Here is an 18,709-nt window from a genome sequence, read left to right as displayed (position 1 = left end):
GAGGGAGGGAGGGAGGAGAAAAGAAAAGAAGGAAGGGAGAAGGTAGTCAAGACACAAATGGTTTGGGGGTCTTTGTTTGTCTGTTGCAGTACTGGGGATTGATCCCTAGAGCATTCTACCAGTGAGCTACATCCCTGGACCTTGTAATTTTATGTATTAGGGTCTCACTAAGTTGCCCAGGCTGACCTCAAACTTGCAATCCTCCTGCCTCAACCTCCCGAGTAGCTGGGATTACTGGCATGTGCCACCTTTCCCTACTACAAATGGGTATTTTAATCTCCTATTTGTTATATTGCCTTCTTAAGAGCCCAGTGATTTTACTTCATGCATTTGCTTCTGTGTTTCTTTCAGCATGATCAAAGCACTTCATTTCTCAAGGAGACCTTGATTTAACCTACTCTGTTTCTTCAAGCATCAATTTCATTATCTATATAAAGTGATAAAATTAAAAGTGATATATTATCCTCAACTTTTTATTTTGAACTTACAAAAAATTTTGGTAATTTTCAAATCTACAAATCTATTTTCTCATATTTGCTTCCCCTCCCCCTCTTTCACCCACTTACTCTCATGCTGTCCAAATTACCAGTTTGCATATGTTTTCACCCTATAATTTCACTTCTGAAAATATATTCTACACATACAAAATGGTGTGTGCAGTATTGCTTGCAAGAGACTGGAAGCAATTCGAATGTTCATTACTCAATGACTCATTAAATAAACCACAAGACAGGGAAATTCTATACAGATTTCTATACAGCTTTCTAAAAAACGAGGACATTTACTGGGCTCAGTGGAGCATGCTTCCATTGGCTTGTGAGGTTGAGGCATGACGGTTGCAAGTTCAAAGCCAGCCTCAGGAAAAGTCAGGCACTAAGCAACTCAGTGAGACCCTGTGTGTAAATAAAATACAAATTAAGGCTGGGGATGTGGCTCAGTGGTTGAGTGCCCCTGAGTTCAATCCCTGGTACCCACCCCGCAAATGAAGACATTCTGTGCTTTGATATGGATGTGTCTCTAAGATATATTACTGCTCAAAAAATATAAGTTCAGTGTGTGTATATAATATGCTATTATTTGTATGAGAATGGCTAAATAAATGTATCTATTTATTTCTCATAAATGATTCTCTCTGTGAGGGAGAAGGTGGAAACTATACCCTGAACAAGTTATTAAAACTATGTAAACATTCAGAGTCCAGAGAACTTAGAAGGCATAATTATTAAAATTTTGTCTAAGCAGCTTCTTAGATTTTAGTTGCTATTAACCATGGAAGATACTTTAAATTTTATGCTTCATTTGATTTTTCACTTACTTTTGGATTCTAGTAAAATTTTAGAAATTTGTTATACATAACTACATTAATAAAATCATTGCTCTGTTGAGTGGAAAACTCAATAAAGAGCATATGTTTAAAGTGAGCTATAACTATGTATGAATTCTTTTACACAAGATTGAGCTGCGGTTTTATTCTGTGTGGTTATCTTCCATTAATTGAAAACAATTGTAAAAAATCCCACTAAGTAATTTCTTATTTTTTAAATCCACAGCAAGTTGGTATTGATAAAGGTGATATTCCTGACCTCACACAGGTAAGTGACTCTCTCAATGGAAGAACTCAGTATGCATGAAATTATTACTCCAGATGTTGTCACAAATAGGCATATTTTTCTGTGCTTAATGGATTTTGAATTTAGGTCAACCAACTTTCTTAGAAATTATTCTATCTTACCTATTCTTTCTAGTTATTGACTATGTTTCTGGAGGCAATGGGAAAGTTTTCCTGCCCTTAAGATGTAATTTCTTCTTCAGAGACAACTGACTTTACTAATTGAGTTCATCTTTTCATTCTTGAACTCAAGTCAGAAGGAAACCTTGAATAATGTTAAAAAAGCTATGAAAAACCACTATTGGTAGGCAATCAGAACATTGGAACTTTCTTTCCAGCTTGTCCTCCTAGTTTTTCAAGGCGCCCCTTATATGAAGAAGGCCAGAACTCAGATGTTACAGTCCTACTACGCTGAGTCTGTCACCCCTGTGAAGAGAAGGAATTCCTATACATAAAAGAAAAATGATTTTTTTAAATATAGTGGTGATAGATCAGTGATTTGGGGAGGGTCCATCTAGTAAGCAACAACAATAGAGGGGCTCCCTTATCAATCCTTTTATCTATCAGGAGAGTACAGCATCCAATTCCTGGGAGAGAACAGGGCGTCATTCACAGATGCAGAATAGTTGTACAACACTTCTCATAACCGAAAAAAGCAGTTTTTGCTTAATCACTCTGTAATGGTAAATTTCAGTCCCAAACATGTCCTTTAACTAGAAACAATGTTGTTATAGAAATGATGGGAGAGAATATAGAACTGTTATCTTATATACCATGACAAATATTATGAATTTTTTGGTCTATAAATTTAAAAAGTCATTGTAATAGAAGGAAATCATCATAATAAATTACCCACTTTTTAATAGTATCAAAGTGCTTTTAATTGTTTGCTATCCTTAAATGTCTTTAAATACTTACATATTTAAAATGTTAATCTTTAAATTTTTATTAAAAATTAGGAACACACAGAGAAATATTTTTCTGTATGTGTATTATTAAAATACCTATCAAATATAAAGAATTCTTCATAAATAAAACAGCAGTTCAAAATTTGAAGACATTGTGTTTTTTAGTTTAAAAGCTGGAAGATAACTCTTTCTATTAGACAGAATATTCATATAAAGTATTTCTATAAGACAATAGTATTCTTAGAGTAGGTGTGTGCTTGAATAAGATATTGACGTAATTTGAGTAGGGATAAAAATTAAGGTTGCATAAAATGTTATTTTAAAATCTTTTTATCAGAAGTAAATTTATCTTTGTAACTCATTAAACAAAAATAAGTAGTTTCATCTATACAGCTATAACAAAAATTTACATGCATTTATCCAAGATAGATAATGTAAGTTAACTTTAAGAAGATGTACATTAAAGTATTTATCTTAATGAACTCCTTTTAGAAATGAAAAGTCATCTTTATTTTAACACTGTAGACAAACCTTACTGTAAGATAAAATGAAAACTAGATATTTTATTAAGGAAAGGAGCTCAGTTAAGAATAGGTCCTAATGTCCATCACAATCCACCATCCTTGCTAATCCCCTTTATCCAAAGAACATATATGAAGACACGAATTGGGTGTCAACATACTTTATATACAAATAGAGATATGAAAAATTGTAGTATATATGTGTAATAAGAATTGTAAATCAATGGATGTGTAACTGATGTGATTCTGCAATCTGTGTATGGGGTGAAGGTGGGAGTTCATAACCCACTTGAATCAAAGTGTCGAATATGATATGTCAAGAAATTTGTAATGTTTTGAACAACCCACAATAAAAAATTAAAAAAGAAAAAAAAATAAAATAAATATTAAAAAAAAAAGAATTGTAATGTAAACAAAACCAAAGTACATGAATTGTCATGAACATACTTCATATACAAAGATATGAAAAATTGTGCTATATATGTGTAACAAGAATTATAATGCATTCCGCAGTCGTGTATTTATTTAAAAAATAAAATCTATTAAATTAAAATAAAATAAAAGAATAGGTCCTTCTTTGTCTCAGTTTGGGCACAGTCTGAATGGACATTAGGAAAGACTTAAGAGACTACTTAAATATCTTTTGATTTTTAAAATTGGAGAATGATAAACTGGGTGTGGTGGTGCACACCTGTAATCCCAGCTACTTGGGAGGCAGAGCAGAAAGATCACAAGCTCAAGGCCAGTCGGGGGCAAATTAGCAAGACCCTCAAATAAAAGATAAAAAGGACTGAAGATGTAACTCAGTGGTACAGTGCCACTAGGTTCAAATCCCAGTACCCTAAAAAATAAATAATAAAAATAAAATCATAGCATATCATTGATAAAAGATTGTGTATACATTCACATACTTGGGTTTAATATTTAATAATACCATATATTTATTATAATTTATATAATTTATAAAGAAGTCCAGAGACATATTGTATTTAATGATACAAGATGTTTGTTTTCATAATTTGGAGAATAGACTTCACCCTCCCAAAAGCAAAATCTTCTAATAGAAGCTGTTCTGTGGTAGGGATTCATTAGACTGGTAGCAGTCTATCCTCTGCTTTTGTAATGACCTTAAGAGCCACATAAACTTGAACATTAACTTTTTAAAATATTTTTTTTGTTGTAGTTGGACACAATATCTTTATTTTATTTACTTATTTTTATGTGATGCTAAGGATTGAACCCAGGGCCTCTCACGTGCTGGGTGAATGTGTGAGGCACTGGGTTCAATTCTCAGCATCGCATATAAATAAAATAAAGGTCCATTAACAACAAAATAAATTTTAAAAATAAAAATTCATCTGGTCAGATTTTCCTGTGTACATTTAAATTCATACAAGAGTATAGTATGCTTCTGAAATTTCTTAATTTTTCTTTTGGTATTATGGGAGACAGAGCTGAAGGTCCTCCATAGTTCTTATTTAGAGCCCCTTCCACAGGGCTGATGGAGGTCTCTAACCAAGCTAGGGATTTAGACCAACTATGACAGTACAGTAGATCTGAGCTGAAACTTGTGATGTTCTGAGTTTAATCCTTTAGGTAGCGTTAGGCTAGGATTAGTTGAGAAATGAGTCATAAAAAAACAGATTGTATGGACTCAGTTTAAGTCCCCTGAGATTAGGTTTTGCCGTCAGGCTTCTCCATGGCTACCATGACTACTGAATCTAGCCCTAGCAATAGACAAAAATACCTAACAGGATAGCTTTAAAGAAGTGATGTAGACCAAAGGGACTTCCTATAAAAATCAGTTCTCATAACTAATAAATAAATAAATAATAAATAATTAGAAATCCTCTTGCAGCAAAATGGAAGAGTTTAATGTATATCTTTTAGGTTAGAGAATACACAGTAAGTACCACGGTAGTCATCTGTAGCCCTTTATAACTTGTTCATGTAATCATCACTGCATTTAAATGATTATGCCAGAATGCTGTATGCCTGAAATCCCACAACTCAGAGGATTGAGGCAGGAGGATCACAATTTTGAGGCCAACCTAGGCAACTTAGTAAGACCCTTCTTAAAAAATAAAAAGTTCTAGAGATGGAGCTCAGTGGTAGAGCACCCCTGCATTCAATCCCCAGTACAATATGTGTGTATACATACACATACATATACATATATAAATATAAATATCAGTGACATTTTCAAAATACTTTTAAAAGTAATGTTTCAGGTAAGAAGTAAATATGATGTTGGAACTAATATTTTTCCCAGCACTTTCAAATGGTTTCTTTCGGGCTATGATAAAAAATTTGAATCTTTTGATTGCTCCTTTTACATTGCTTTTAATGATACTTTATGATCTAAAGCATCTGGATTGTAGATGGATTCTCCCTTTTGGATCCTAGGCATTACACTTAGCTATTAATTTATTTCAAGAAAATGCTTTTTAAATATTATTTCTTTGGGGGGTGGTGCGTGTGTGTGTGTGTGTATGTGTGTGCGTGTGTGTGTTCCCAATTTAAAATATCTCCATTTATGAAAAATATCTTAGGATTTGATGTCAGGAATTCTGGTTGATCTGAAAACTACTGGTAAAGTCAAGTCTCCTTTTAAAGACTATACCCCCATGCATTGGTAACCATGGAAATATTGCTGTTTTCTATTAGCTCTCATAGTCTGATTTATTCTTTGGGTTGGTGTTTCCATCTGATTTGATCATTGACTTTGCCATTTTTTAAATGAGAAAATAAGTAAGGTGCTAATTATACTTTGTTATCTGGAGTTTCTTTTACAACAGCAGAGGCACTCTCAAAGTTTTGCTCCTTGGAAATGTAGACCATTTTCATTTATTGTATCCCGCAGTCCAGGAAGTCCTTTAGAGCCATAGACAGTGGAGAAGGCACACATTCGTGCACTCCTAGACATTAATATTAACATACCTTTCTTTTTTTTCCCCAAGACATTTTAAGAATTTGTTTCTCTTAGATTCTTTCATGTCCTTATAAGAAATGTAAATTATAAAGCACTTTTAAAACCTCTGGGATTAAAAAGCTCCAAATTTAATTTTGTGTGCTGTGTATTACTAAATAACCCCCTTTAAATCCAGAGTCAGTTTTACAGGCTTGAATTCCCTTGTCAGATTTCTATTTCAACTCATGTGATTTTTGTAACTTCTACTTCATTTTCCAATTTTCTCAGTTAAATTATTAAGAATTTCTACAAGAAGAATGAAATTTCAGACTATCTTCCTGGTGATTTGTTTAAAATACCTAAGGAACTTTAAAGAAGAAAATATGACCTCTTTTGTTATCCCATAAATGTTGTTCTCTATTTCATGACTATAAGTATCATTTGTTTTTATCATTTGACAGTATTTTAAATTTAAGTCTAGCAAAGGATCACTCTTTCTTTATATTGTATATAATACTCAGAACTCACGTCTTCTGACAAGAGTTTCTATGACTCAATATTTTTTTTCCTTACCATATCCCAACAACAACAACAACAACAAATTGAATGTAAAAAAGTTTAATTCATATGCACAGGTCTCCTAGTTCCATCATCATGATCATGTTCAGCATCACCAACAATTAGCATGACAATTTTGGATTTATCAGATATGAATCCATCTAAAAATTTTGAAGTCACTTATATATTTTTCTATATAAATATTGTTTGCAATGTATGTTCTGTTTTCAATGAGCATTTCTTTATGGTTTACAATTGGTTATATAAAGCAAAATTTCCTTTATCTCTCTTAAAAATTTATTTTTTTAAGACTTACAACTATACCCTTAGCTGCAGCTTACTAGAATTTTGTTTTTTTAGTTGATTTTTACCCTGAGTTATATCTTAAAATTCTAATTTTTATACTTTTCTAAATTCATTATATCCTGATAATTTTTTATTTAATTTTTTGTTTAGTCCAAAGCTTTTTAGATAACACTGATAAAGCTGTCCCTTCCCACCACACCTCCGTCACTTGGATCAAGTTAATATTTTCATTCACTTAGTAATTTTTATATATTTATAAATTGGGTGTTTTGTTTCACTTAGTATTTACATTTACAATCATATAATTATGTGAATAATAATTATATAAATTTTGAGTTTATAAGTGTATCAATAAAATTTAAATAAATCATATATATTCTAAACTTTTAAAATTAAAAAAATAATAAGAATTTTATTTTGTCATTAAACATATAATTTAAATGTAATTATATTAATTTCTTCAAATTCTGTAAGTCAGTTTTGCAGTTAGCATAGTTACTGTGAAGTCCTTCAAAAGTAGTTTCACATTAAAGAACAATTATCAAAATTAAATGTACCTGTGAATGTAGTTTGTTGTTTCATTCATTCATGAAATGCTTTTCTTTGAGTGCCTGTGCTGCTGTTAAGGTCTAGTTTGGGTGAAAATTATTTGAGAAAGATGAAATTAAATTTATAATGCTTGAGAAATAGGTTGGGTCAAATATTTGTATGAAGCTATTATTTCTCTTCTAATATACAGTACATCACTTTTTGTTGCCTGAAATTTTATTTATAGAAAGAAACATTCACGACCTTCTTAATTAAGAGTTGAAATGTATTATTTAGTCTGACAATGCAGAATGCTTTATTATATACATAAATTAAATAGCTCAATAATCAAATTTTAATTATTATGTCTATTAAATTGTATTCTTTTTCCTCCAACTCTCACTTAGTCTCCATTTTTAAATATGATAACAATTTTTTCTTAATATTTCAATGTGAGGTTTTACTGTATTTTCAAATTTCTATAAATTCCTATTTGGGCACTTTCTCTCTTCCACGTGGCTTTATGGGAAGGTTGTGAACTTGATTTGAGTATACTACATTCAAGTAATATCTTAGCAAAGTCTGTCCAATGTAGCCTCTACACTGAAAACCTGCTGAAAGTTTATTTGGTATGCAGGGGAGTTAGTAAAAGATGGGCCTACCTGAGATTCCATGGATCTTAAATATTTAAACACCAGAAGAACCTAAAATGAAATTATTGCACATGAATATTGGGCTCCACCCATAAACTTCCACCCTGAAAAGTTACAGTGATGTTACAGTGTGTTTACTTTGAAAGAAAACAATGCAGACATTTATTTTTACTTTCTTATTGTAGGCTCCCAGCAGTCTTATGGAGACCCTTGAACAACATCTAAATACATTAGAAGGAAAGAAACCTGGAAACAAGTATGCATTAGTTGTGTATTCTAAATAAGATAAAAAATACTAGGATCGTTCTTTATAAGAATGAGATTTATCATGGTAAACTTATACTACTATAGTTTCAGGGTATGCTATATTGTAATTTTGGGGGGTTCCCACAGAACCCCTGCCCTTTGTGTTACTTGTGTCAGTAGGACCTCATGAGTAATCAGTCTACCTGCAAGCTAATATGGCAGATTAATAGATTATTCCTATATTGACTGAACTTGCTGATTTACATATTTGCCCTTAGAAAAAATCTACAATACAAAGGATTTGCTCATATTTAAAAATTAAAACTGTAATGGTTGGTCATGAGTCAAAATAAGCACAGTTTTACAAGTATCCTGAACACTGTTATGTTACCAACCCCAGTGTAAAGAAAGCAAAATCCTCAAGTATAGTTTCCAGGACTTTAGTATCCCCCCACTTAGGCATGTCATAGCTACTGACATTTTACTCAGATCTTTTAATAGAGGAAGTAGCAATCAAACAATGAGAAGTACACTTTACTGGATTTTGTTTTTTACCTTTGTGTTTGGTACTTACAGTTTTGACTGTTTTTCCTTGTTGCATGCAAAAAATGTCCAGGTTCCATTTTTCCATCTCTCCACCAGGAAGGAAACTTTTCTGTTCTTAAGACCCAGTCCTTTCTGGTCTTTGTGCCTGGTTCAACTGTAATTCTGCCAGTCTTGGATGCTTACCCTTGTCCTGCCTGTGTAACTCTTATGCATCCTGGGATGGCTACCTGCAGTCCTAATTTCTGATGAAGCCTTCCTAACGATAAACTTCCCTGTATTATGGCTATTTTATTTAACAAATGTAACTTCAATAGATTTTTGGTTCCAAAGGTCAGTATCTAAACATTTAATGTTGGTGTCCCTGTAGAGTCAACTGTCATTGTTGATGATACCAGCTTTACACTATTTTATTTAGCTTGACAGCAGGAATTAGCAGAGACAACCAATGAACTGATCATTGCAAGGTTATAGGCTGATCATGGATTTTACCTATGATAGAATGGTCAAAATGTCACTTTTTTCTGCTTTCTTCTTTCCGACTATTCTCCCAAAACCTAGGCTTGTACATCTTGATGTTACTTTTTTGTTGGTTATTTTATTAGCTAAGTGATGTTTCTGTCCTCTTTTCCAAATGAGTATAGTAATCATTGTATGTTTTCGATGATAAACAACAGTAGAGAAATCGTTCAGGCTACAATGGAGAGCTACTAGGAATGATGGGTGGCAGAACCTCTCTAGGGCTTTGCCAAGACCTTACTACAGTCTGCCCCACTTTAGGTGTGGCTATGAATGAACAGGTTTTTGATGTGAGACTACATTAAATCGCAGCAGTCTATTTATTACTGGGCCCATCCTCTATTAGGGAATCTGGGAATCCCAGTGATTTGCCTAGGGATTACAATTACACAAATGGAGGCAGGAAGCTATATGTCTCTCCTCCTGTGGCAGAATGAGCTCATTAACTAATGAAACCTACAGGTCCCCTAGAGTTGATCTCTCCCTTGGGCAGCTATAGACACACCCTATAAACCAGTTTCACCTTGATCTTTTTACCTCTGGGTGCCTGTACTCTGCTTAGGCCCACACTTTGCCCTTATATTTCGTAAAAGCTACCAGCATGCTGCTATTACCAGAGATGCTTCTTTCCCTAGCTCCAATATGTCTCTTCAGCCCTGACTTCAAATCTAAATCTGCCCCTTTGTGGCCATTGCAAGCTAACTTTGGAAAAATTAGCCATGGGTGTTTAATTAACATTTCTAAAGAGGTAGAATGAAACTCAATAATATTCCATTTGAACTGCCTTTTGCCTAGAATAATTTTTCTCTCCCCTTTAAAATCATTTTATGCTTGTCATATTTCTTTTCTGAATTGGCTGAGACCACATTTGAATTGTCTTTTGCTTATTCCCTATTTTGAAAATAAATAAGCTATAATAGCTAACTATTTTCTTCTTTGTATGTTCGTGCTTACCTGGGAACTTAAGTGAAGGGTGAGTACTACACAGAGTGACCTTTTTGCATTTTGTAATTACTAAAAATGCAAAAACACTCTTTTACATTCCACCTGTAGTATTGAGAACATTAAAATTGATTTCATTTTACGCATCTGTGTTTTTTCATTATGCTTTATTTTTGTCTTCCAAGGTGACTGGCATAAATGGTTTTACTTTCGTTTGGTCTTCTTGTATCTAGACTAACAATCTATTTTAGGTGTATAAATATTTCTCTTCAATTTTAGAAATCAAAGAATTTTTATTTGTTGAGTAGTCAAAAGTTTCCCCCCAGAATATTGCGGAAGTGCCAAAAGACTTTTATAAAGAAAATGTATTCCCTGAAATTGTTTTCTTTGTTCATCTAGTAGCAGTATAAAATTATTCCAAGTTCTAATCAAGTATATACATAAAATGAAGCATTTAGAAATCTCTGCTGTGTAAAATATTTATGCTCTTTATATTTAGTACCTTATGTCCACAGATGTTTACTTTTAAAATTGTGTGTGATATGGTATAATACACCCTTGTGAATTATTTGTTTCTACTAGTCAACAGGACAAAAGGGAGACATTTATTTTATCCTACATGTGTGTTTATTAAATGTGAACAATACAAGAAACCAAGATGTCTTTTGTAATTAAGATTATTTGGAAGATGAAGATAGGTTTTTCACATCTCTGTCTTTTTCTAACATTTATATGCAAAACTATGTAGGGATTATTGTTGTGAATAAGTAAAAAAATAACAAAGTTTCCTCTTTGACAGCTTACTATTACCATATTGGAAGGAAACCTTGGTATTTGCTGTGTTCATAGTAAAAATTCATGGATTTGATCATAGCATTGTTACAGAATTTAGAATAGATTACCCGATGGGTCATTCATTCCCTCTAAAATTATCACACTGTGTTATTTTTTCCACCTCAGTTCAGATGTGCTTGATTTCTCTAGAAGAAAATTTTTTAAAGTATTGCTATTTAATAAACATCATTACCTATATATAAAAGGTTATAGTATTTTCTTTCATTAAGGGCAGTGACCAACAATAAGATGGGATCTCAAGCAAGGAATAAATACGAAGCAGCAATTTATGTGTTGTGTAAGAAAGGAACAAATGTACTGGTTCATTTGTGTTTTAAGTGGGGCAAACTGGAAAGGGTATCAACACAGGCTCTGGGCAGCAGACAGACTTGGAGTAGAGCCTTGAATTTACCATTAAAGAATGATGAGACTCAGACAAGCTGTTAACCTTCTAAGCCTAGAAGCCCTCCAATTTTATTCAGTGATTAACGATGCTTTTTAAAGCTACAACCCATGGGAGATCCTTTGGTTCTCACCTTTTTTTTTTTATTAAATCAGGACAAAAGCTAAATCTGGTCAAGGGGAACAGAGGTCTCCCATCTGGACAGCTTAGTTTCACAGAAAATATATTTTTTAAGAATTCTGGTTAACTTATTGGTTATAAAATGAATAAATTAATGCATTCTTGTTGAAAGTTTCAAATAATGTAGAAAACACCAGATGCTATACAGAGTGCTAGGATATAAAACAACAGGATGAGTTCCTTCCCTTCAAAGAATGTAGCATCCAGGGATGAAGACAGATAGCTAAACAGACAATTAAACTATGATGTGGTAAGTGGGATAATAGCTCAACAGAGATAGTAGAGATTTTCATTTGCTCATCCATGGAATAACTACAAGTACCATTTAGTAATCCTTTCTTCTTGGGTGTTTTACAAATGGATTCCTTTGCCAATTATATTTTTCACAGTTAGCTTTGAGTATGATGTTCTCTAACAATAAGAAATTCAATTCCATCATTTTTACTTTATTCTTACTACAGGGCAGAAGATATGATATCATTTTTTATTTATTGGCTGGGGAATGTATTTCAAAAGTTCATGCTTATTCTCAATTCTCTTTTCTGTATTAATATTTGTCATTGTGTCAATACTGCAAAGAATTGACTCATGAATGTTTCCTGAGAAATTAATTTAAATCTAAGAAAGAGACCATGTCAAATGACATGCTTTTTTTTTTCTTTTTCTTTCTCTTTTAGTTGTTATAAAAGGTGAATTAGAGAAATTAGTAGTCAAAAATGAGAGAATTTTCAGTCTTATGCTGTACTAGATTTTTAAGTTCCTAAGTAAGTTTCTATAGTTAGAGAAAATACTGTGAATCTCTTTCAGTAGACCGTTTGAAATGAGAAATTATAGATAAATATACATGGAAAAGATTAATCTGGCATACACTATTGATCAATTGGTGGAAAAGGATCATAATATTGTACAAAATTCCAATTACCTTCTGCTAGTTTTGTTTTGCTACTACTGTATGTGCTATTTTCTCTGTAGATGAGTAGAACACCATCTTACTAAAATGTACTGTCTTCATTTTGTTTCACGATTCATTTTTCCACCAGTTCATGTGAGTAAAAAGTAAGCTGTTCAGGCAATTGTTTATGGATCCTTTTCTAGATATGATGTGCAATGGTCAATGCTACCACTAATCTAACTTTTAAATAATATTTAGCCTTTCTGAATGTTCCTTTACTCTCTTAGAAATAAGTTGCTGCTCTTTTTCAAAGTTCCACTAGTCATAACAGAATGATAGAAGTATTTTTTTCTAGCGTTTTTTTTTTTTACAGCCATGAAAATAAAAACAGACACACTTCAGGAGGGTGAATGTGGATATTGAGTCATATTTCAGACTCAGGGAACACAGAGATATTTTTTCTAGGCTTTCTGCTTTTATGAGTTACAATATGATTAAAAATAGCAATATAAGGTTAACACTTATGTTAACCTTAGTGAGTTTTTTAATTTGTTAAATAATGAGGTTTTCATAAATTATATACAACATGCTTTTTCTCAAGTCTTGGCAAATCTTTTTAAAACTGCAATTTTGACAGTTTGATTTTGATGGGGCATAGGCAATAATGATTGGCTGAAAGAACTGAATAGCTCGGATAGAGAAAATAATTTTTAATTCCAGAATTTCTAGTACTAGTAATTAAGCCAATAGGAAATATTGAAAGATGACATTATAACTGAGTAAAAGATTAAAGAATACTTTAATAGCTTATTCATTACTTGGAAAAAACTATAAGCAGTTTAATCTAGACAAAGTGTTATCAAACTTAAATGCTTTTACAAATGTATTCTTGGGTATTCAGTTTTAATTTTCTTATGTTGCCTTTTAGATCTGGTGCTCCCTCTCCATTAAGTAAGGTAAGTTTGTTTTTGTTTTTAGTGTGGTTTTTTATAACCATTCTACCATCTCTGTACAGTTCACTGGCATTAAGTATATTTATATTGCTGTATAACCATCAGCACATACATTGCCAGAAATTTTTTCATCTTCCAAAAATGAAAGTCTGTATTCATTAAAAAAAAATTCCCATTTACCCACCATCCAGTCTCTGTCTCTATGAACTTGATTACTCTGGACAGTATCTATCTTCTTATGACTGATTTATGGTATTTAACATGTCTTCATATCAGCCATAGTATAGCATGTGCCAAAATTTCCTGCCTTTTTAAGATTAAATAATATTTCATTGTATGTACACACCACAATTTGTTAATCCATTCATCTATCAATGGATACTTGAGTTGCCACCATCTCTGGGATATGATGAATAATAGATGCTGTGAACATGAGTATAAGGATTATCTGATTCCTACTTTCAATTCTTTGAGGTATATATCCCAAAGTAGAATTGCAAGGGATATGGTTTAATTTTTTTGAGAAAAGGTAAGATGTGTTTTTATATGTTCTCCTTTATATTAAGCTTATCAGTCCCATGTAGTATAGTTATATGTAACTTATTCCTCTATTGGTACTAAGTATTTAAAGTAGGAGAGATTTTCACTTATTAACATTACAACTGAAAACAAACGCATCCATGTAATGTGTTAGTGGTTTGAAAGCATTTTCACATACTCTGAATCAGAGCCTGAGATAAGTAATATACAAGGTACAAAGCAGGTTTTAATGGCAGAGAAAAAAATTGTAACTAGGGATCTTCCCACAAACCAATCTTTAGACAGTCTGCTGCAGTAGTTTTAGTAACTCCTTTACCTCCCCATCTCTTTATTAGCATGCTGAAAGACAGGATTAGGATTATCAGTGGTAAAAGCATTTATTTCCATAGGTCTGCAGTTCACATTGGCCATTGTATCTCTCAGGTGAAACTGTAATAGACGTGCTCATTCCTCTTTGGCAAATTTCACTGAAGAATAGATGTCATTACAGACATTCAAGGCTGTCATTTTGACTGTGCTGCTGATTCCCAGACACCATGTACTATGCCAGTGTCCAGCTGGCTGGCTGCTTAAGATCCCCTCAGGACCTCAAACAAACAATCAAATGAAACAAGCAAGCAGAAAGCTTTCTGGTTTTTCTAATAGAAATCCAGGTTTAAAACCATCATGTCTATGTGAAAAATTCCAACATTTGCCCACTGAGTAGAGTGTTATGAAATGCGGGATGATCTATTTCAACATTCTGGCCAAATGAAATTACCTGACATTTTCTTTTCATAATATGTTTATTTTCCCTTGCTCTCATGTCTCCACTGAGATTATTACAGGGCATCTTAATGAGCATTTGTAGACCTTCATTTCTGCATTAATGTTGGAAAGATTGATTTTCTGTCGTTAAAGTCCCAGTGTTGTCATAAACATTCACTTTTTTCTGAGCTCATTTACAAATAGTGCCTAAAATAAAAGTATTTTAGAGGCATTGCTGTTGTCCACAATGGATAACATATAATCAGTTTTCGTTAGCTTTTCCCATTCTGTTGATGACCTTTTGTCTTCCATTTGGAAGATTAGTACTTTTGTTGAAGAAAGGTTTGAGTTGAATTTTCTAAAAAATAATATTTATACCTCTCATGTGTTATCTCTCTTGATTGCTGAATGTTTGGTAGTTTTATATCTATTGAATGCTGACTTCTTGATTAGTTATATTCTAGGATGAATAGATATTAGATGAATACTATTTAAGTATTTGTAGTAGTATTTATAATAAACTATTTTGAGTTTATTATAAATTCTTCATCTCATCCAGTCCTTTCTTAAATTATTATTTTTAAAACTTCCTCTAAATTTTGTTTATTGAAATCCAACACTCATTTATGGCAATAACTGATAGCCTTTGCTTGCTCTTGGCCTTTGTGTGTTTTATTTGCTCTCATATCTCATTTCCACTTATAGAATTAGTATCAGCAGGTTGTTTTGAAATGTTCCATTAAACTTTCTCTTATGAATACATGGAAAATAAAATACACTGGGTAAAATAGAATTATAATGGCTACTACACACAAATTTTAATTTCTTAATATGTTAGTTGATCATTAACTCCTCTTCTTTAAAAAAATAGTTCAGGAAAACAATTTTTCGATTTTGTTTTACTTTTTATTTTTACTTATTTCATATAAATTTTAGGATATCCTCGAGCAGTCAGTGACTTGAATCTTGCTTGTGAATTGTTTCCCAACAACTGAGAACTACTTAGGTTGAATGCCTGGATATTAAAGTAAAAGGACTTTGCATGAAGTCTACTTAGTGTGAGAAGGAAGAAGGATTACCTTGGTTTTATACAACTATTATAACTGATAATTTTCAAAATATATGGCAGCCAGTAAGATTCTTCCCAATAATTTTATATTCCAGTATATTTAGCTTTGATTTTAAATACATGAAGAGAAGTCATTGCAGTGTTTGTCCAAATATTTTATCAAAATTTTAAGTATATTTTATTTAACTTTTAAAATTTAAGGCATGTTTTATACAGGAATGAATATTACAATTGATTATTACAATTCTTGATTTTAGATTTTCTTGAGTTTTTTTTTTTCTCCTATGAGGAATTACCAAAAAATTGCTGGGAATGTTATAGATCTGCAAAGCAAAACTCCTTTTGCTCTGTGTCCTGTGGATTCATATTTGACTAGGGTGTGTTGTGCATCTTCAATTTCAGTCTTCGCCAGCCACAACCGTGACGTCTCCTAATTCTACACCAGCTAAAACTATTGACACATCTCCACCAGTTGATTTATTCGCAACTGCATCTGCGGCTGTCCCAGTCAGGTCAGTTAATGAGTATGCCGTGAACTGATTGTTAATATTTTAATCAGGTTTTTGTTTTCTTTTCATGTATGGTACCCACATGATTTCACCAAACGCAATCACTTCCTGGTAATGTGATATCTGAGATTGTTTTTGACCCACAACATATCAATAAAATTTCTTCATGATTAAAATAAATTCTCTCACACTCTTGCAGGTACTTAGGCATGTACCTCTTTGATGGTTAGAAATATCTAAGCTATACAGATTACCTTGTTGCTTACACATTTGGGAAAGGAAGAGGAAGAATGATGCACATACCTGTAGGTTCTTCTGATATTGGCTGACCTGGAAAATGTCTACTAAAATTAGTTTCTTCTTGCGGAAAACTTAAAAGGTGTTTCAAAATGCTTTAAAAATAACAGCAACGACAAACTTGGAGTTGTAGGCCAGTTAGGTGGGCAAACAAGGAACCCAAACTCAGGCAATAGGGAAAAGCTTTCAGGGTATTTCTAATCAGCTTTCATATCACCTGTGTGTCAGCAGTAGTGAGAAAGGTTGGTCTGATTGTGCATTCTGTGAAATCTCAGAGCTACCAAAAGAATCACCAACTTGTTGGGGCTTCTTCAAATAAAAATTTTGGCTCAAGTCTTTGTTCTTTTGCTTTGAGACCTTGAGAGGATTCTTGTCTCCTATTGTAGTACCTATAAAGGTGACTATGAATGCCTTGAAATTAGAGACTTGAATTTTTAACTGAGCCGTAAATTCAGGGATCATACCCATGTTAACTATATGCTTTACTTGCTTGGTTCTGCTTTTTATAATAGCAAGCAAGCTTGGTAAAACCAAGTCCTTTCTGCTACTGCATTAGATAAATTGCTTCTTATGAAATCTCTGATAAGACTCTTAAGCTTTTTTTTTTTTTTGGCGGTACAGGGAATGGAAACCAGGGCCTCGCGCATGCTAGGCAAAAGCACCAGCACTGAACCATACCTCCAACCCTGATTAAGCTCTTAATAATAAATATGTTTTCCTTTTCTGCTCCTTAGTCCACTTGTATTTATGAAATGAACATCAAAACTAAGCAATGTTTTCAGAGGTCTTAAAACAGTTTTTGAAAACAGCATAATCCTTTCTTCAAAAGCATATTGTTTGGAAAACTAATATGTAAACAAGATAATAATAGAACTACTGTTTTGAGAAAAACTTCATATATTATAATCTAATTTAGGAAAAAGGTACATTTACAATTAATTATTGACTTTAGTATTCCTTGGTTTATAAATTCTTTACAAGACATGAATTTTTTCTATCTAAAAAAAATTTTTAGAAGTAGAGGAAAGATAATCTTCAGCTTATGATTTTTATTGCCATATAGAATACTACCCATGGATCAAATCCAGCTCACTACTGTTGTAAATAAAGTGTTACTGGAATAAACACATGTCAATTTATTTCTGTATTGCACCGTGTCTTCTTTTGTACTACAGTGGCAGAACTGAGTAGTGATAGAGACTACTTGTCCCTCAAAGCCTAGAATACCAACAATTCCTTTGCAAAAGTAATCTAACACTTTTGTAATGTTTTGAACAACCAATAAAAAATAAAATAAAATAAATAAATAATATTTATTTTTGATTAAATAAATGATTTTTTTAAATTTTATTTTAATCTTGACAATTCTTGGACCTTTGAATTTACACCTAAGTTTGTGAATCAATATTTTGAGTTCCACCCAAAATATATATTATTATTTTTATTGTAATTACTATGAGTCCTTAGATATGATGTTTTACAGAATTAATACATTTGCAATACACTCTTCCTCTATGAATTCATGTTAAGTTTTTGTTTATGTACATATCCATTGATGGATATCAATAAAGTTTTATATATTTCCCCCCCCCCAAAAAAAAAGTAATCTAACAACCCTTGGTATATGCTATACTGCTATACTTTCAAAAATATTACTTTTTCACTGGATTTAAAGTATCTACATTTTTTTATATTTTCTACGTAAGTCTTTAGGAACAGCTTGACATTATGAAATTTCAGCATCTGATTTTAAAGTTGTATTTTCCTTTCAGCACTTCTAAACCATCCAGTGATCTGCTGGACCTCCAGCCAGACTTCTCTGCAGGAGCAGCAGCAGCCGCCGCCCCAGCACCGCCACCTGCTGGAGGAGCCACTGCATGGGGAGGTGAGTGGAATGGAATAGGCCTGACGTTCTACTGGCATTACAGGGTTGTTTTTATTCAAGTAAATTGTTATATTTAGCTTCCAGTCACCCAAAACAATATTAAAAGCTTGTAGAGAAAATGCTAAGAATGATATCTACTGATTGTCGTATAAATTG

General features: G+C 32.6%; 1 protein-coding gene across 13 annotated transcripts in view; it reads left to right on the top strand.

Annotated features, from left to right (window-relative positions):
- Positions 1 to 18,709, top strand: part of Snap91 (synaptosome associated protein 91) — a 122,910-nt gene that overhangs the window by 62,331 nt on the left and 41,870 nt on the right. For 10 of the 13 annotated variants that reach the window (XM_048804108.1, XM_048804091.1, XM_048804151.1 and 7 more), the window contains exons 9-14: positions 1,551 to 1,592; positions 8,180 to 8,250; positions 10,270 to 10,275; positions 13,482 to 13,509; positions 16,265 to 16,374; positions 18,441 to 18,553. In XM_048804108.1, the coding sequence (XP_048660065.1) occupies positions 1,551 to 1,592; positions 8,180 to 8,250; positions 10,270 to 10,275; positions 13,482 to 13,509; positions 16,265 to 16,374; positions 18,441 to 18,553 (370 nt within the window). The remainder of the gene's footprint in view (positions 1 to 1,550; positions 1,593 to 8,179; positions 8,251 to 10,269; positions 10,276 to 13,481; positions 13,510 to 16,264; positions 16,375 to 18,440; positions 18,554 to 18,709) is intronic. The other 3 variants (XM_048803850.1, XM_048804050.1, XM_048803965.1) reach the window with 1 other exon arrangement.

The sequence above is a fragment of the Marmota marmota genome, unplaced genomic scaffold, assembly GCF_001458135.2.
Source record: "Marmota marmota marmota unplaced genomic scaffold, marMar, whole genome shotgun sequence".
Lineage (NCBI taxonomy): Eukaryota > Metazoa > Chordata > Mammalia > Rodentia > Sciuridae > Marmota > Marmota marmota.
The sequence above is the reverse complement of the archived record's forward strand: the minus strand, read 5'-3'. Positions and strand labels throughout refer to the sequence as shown.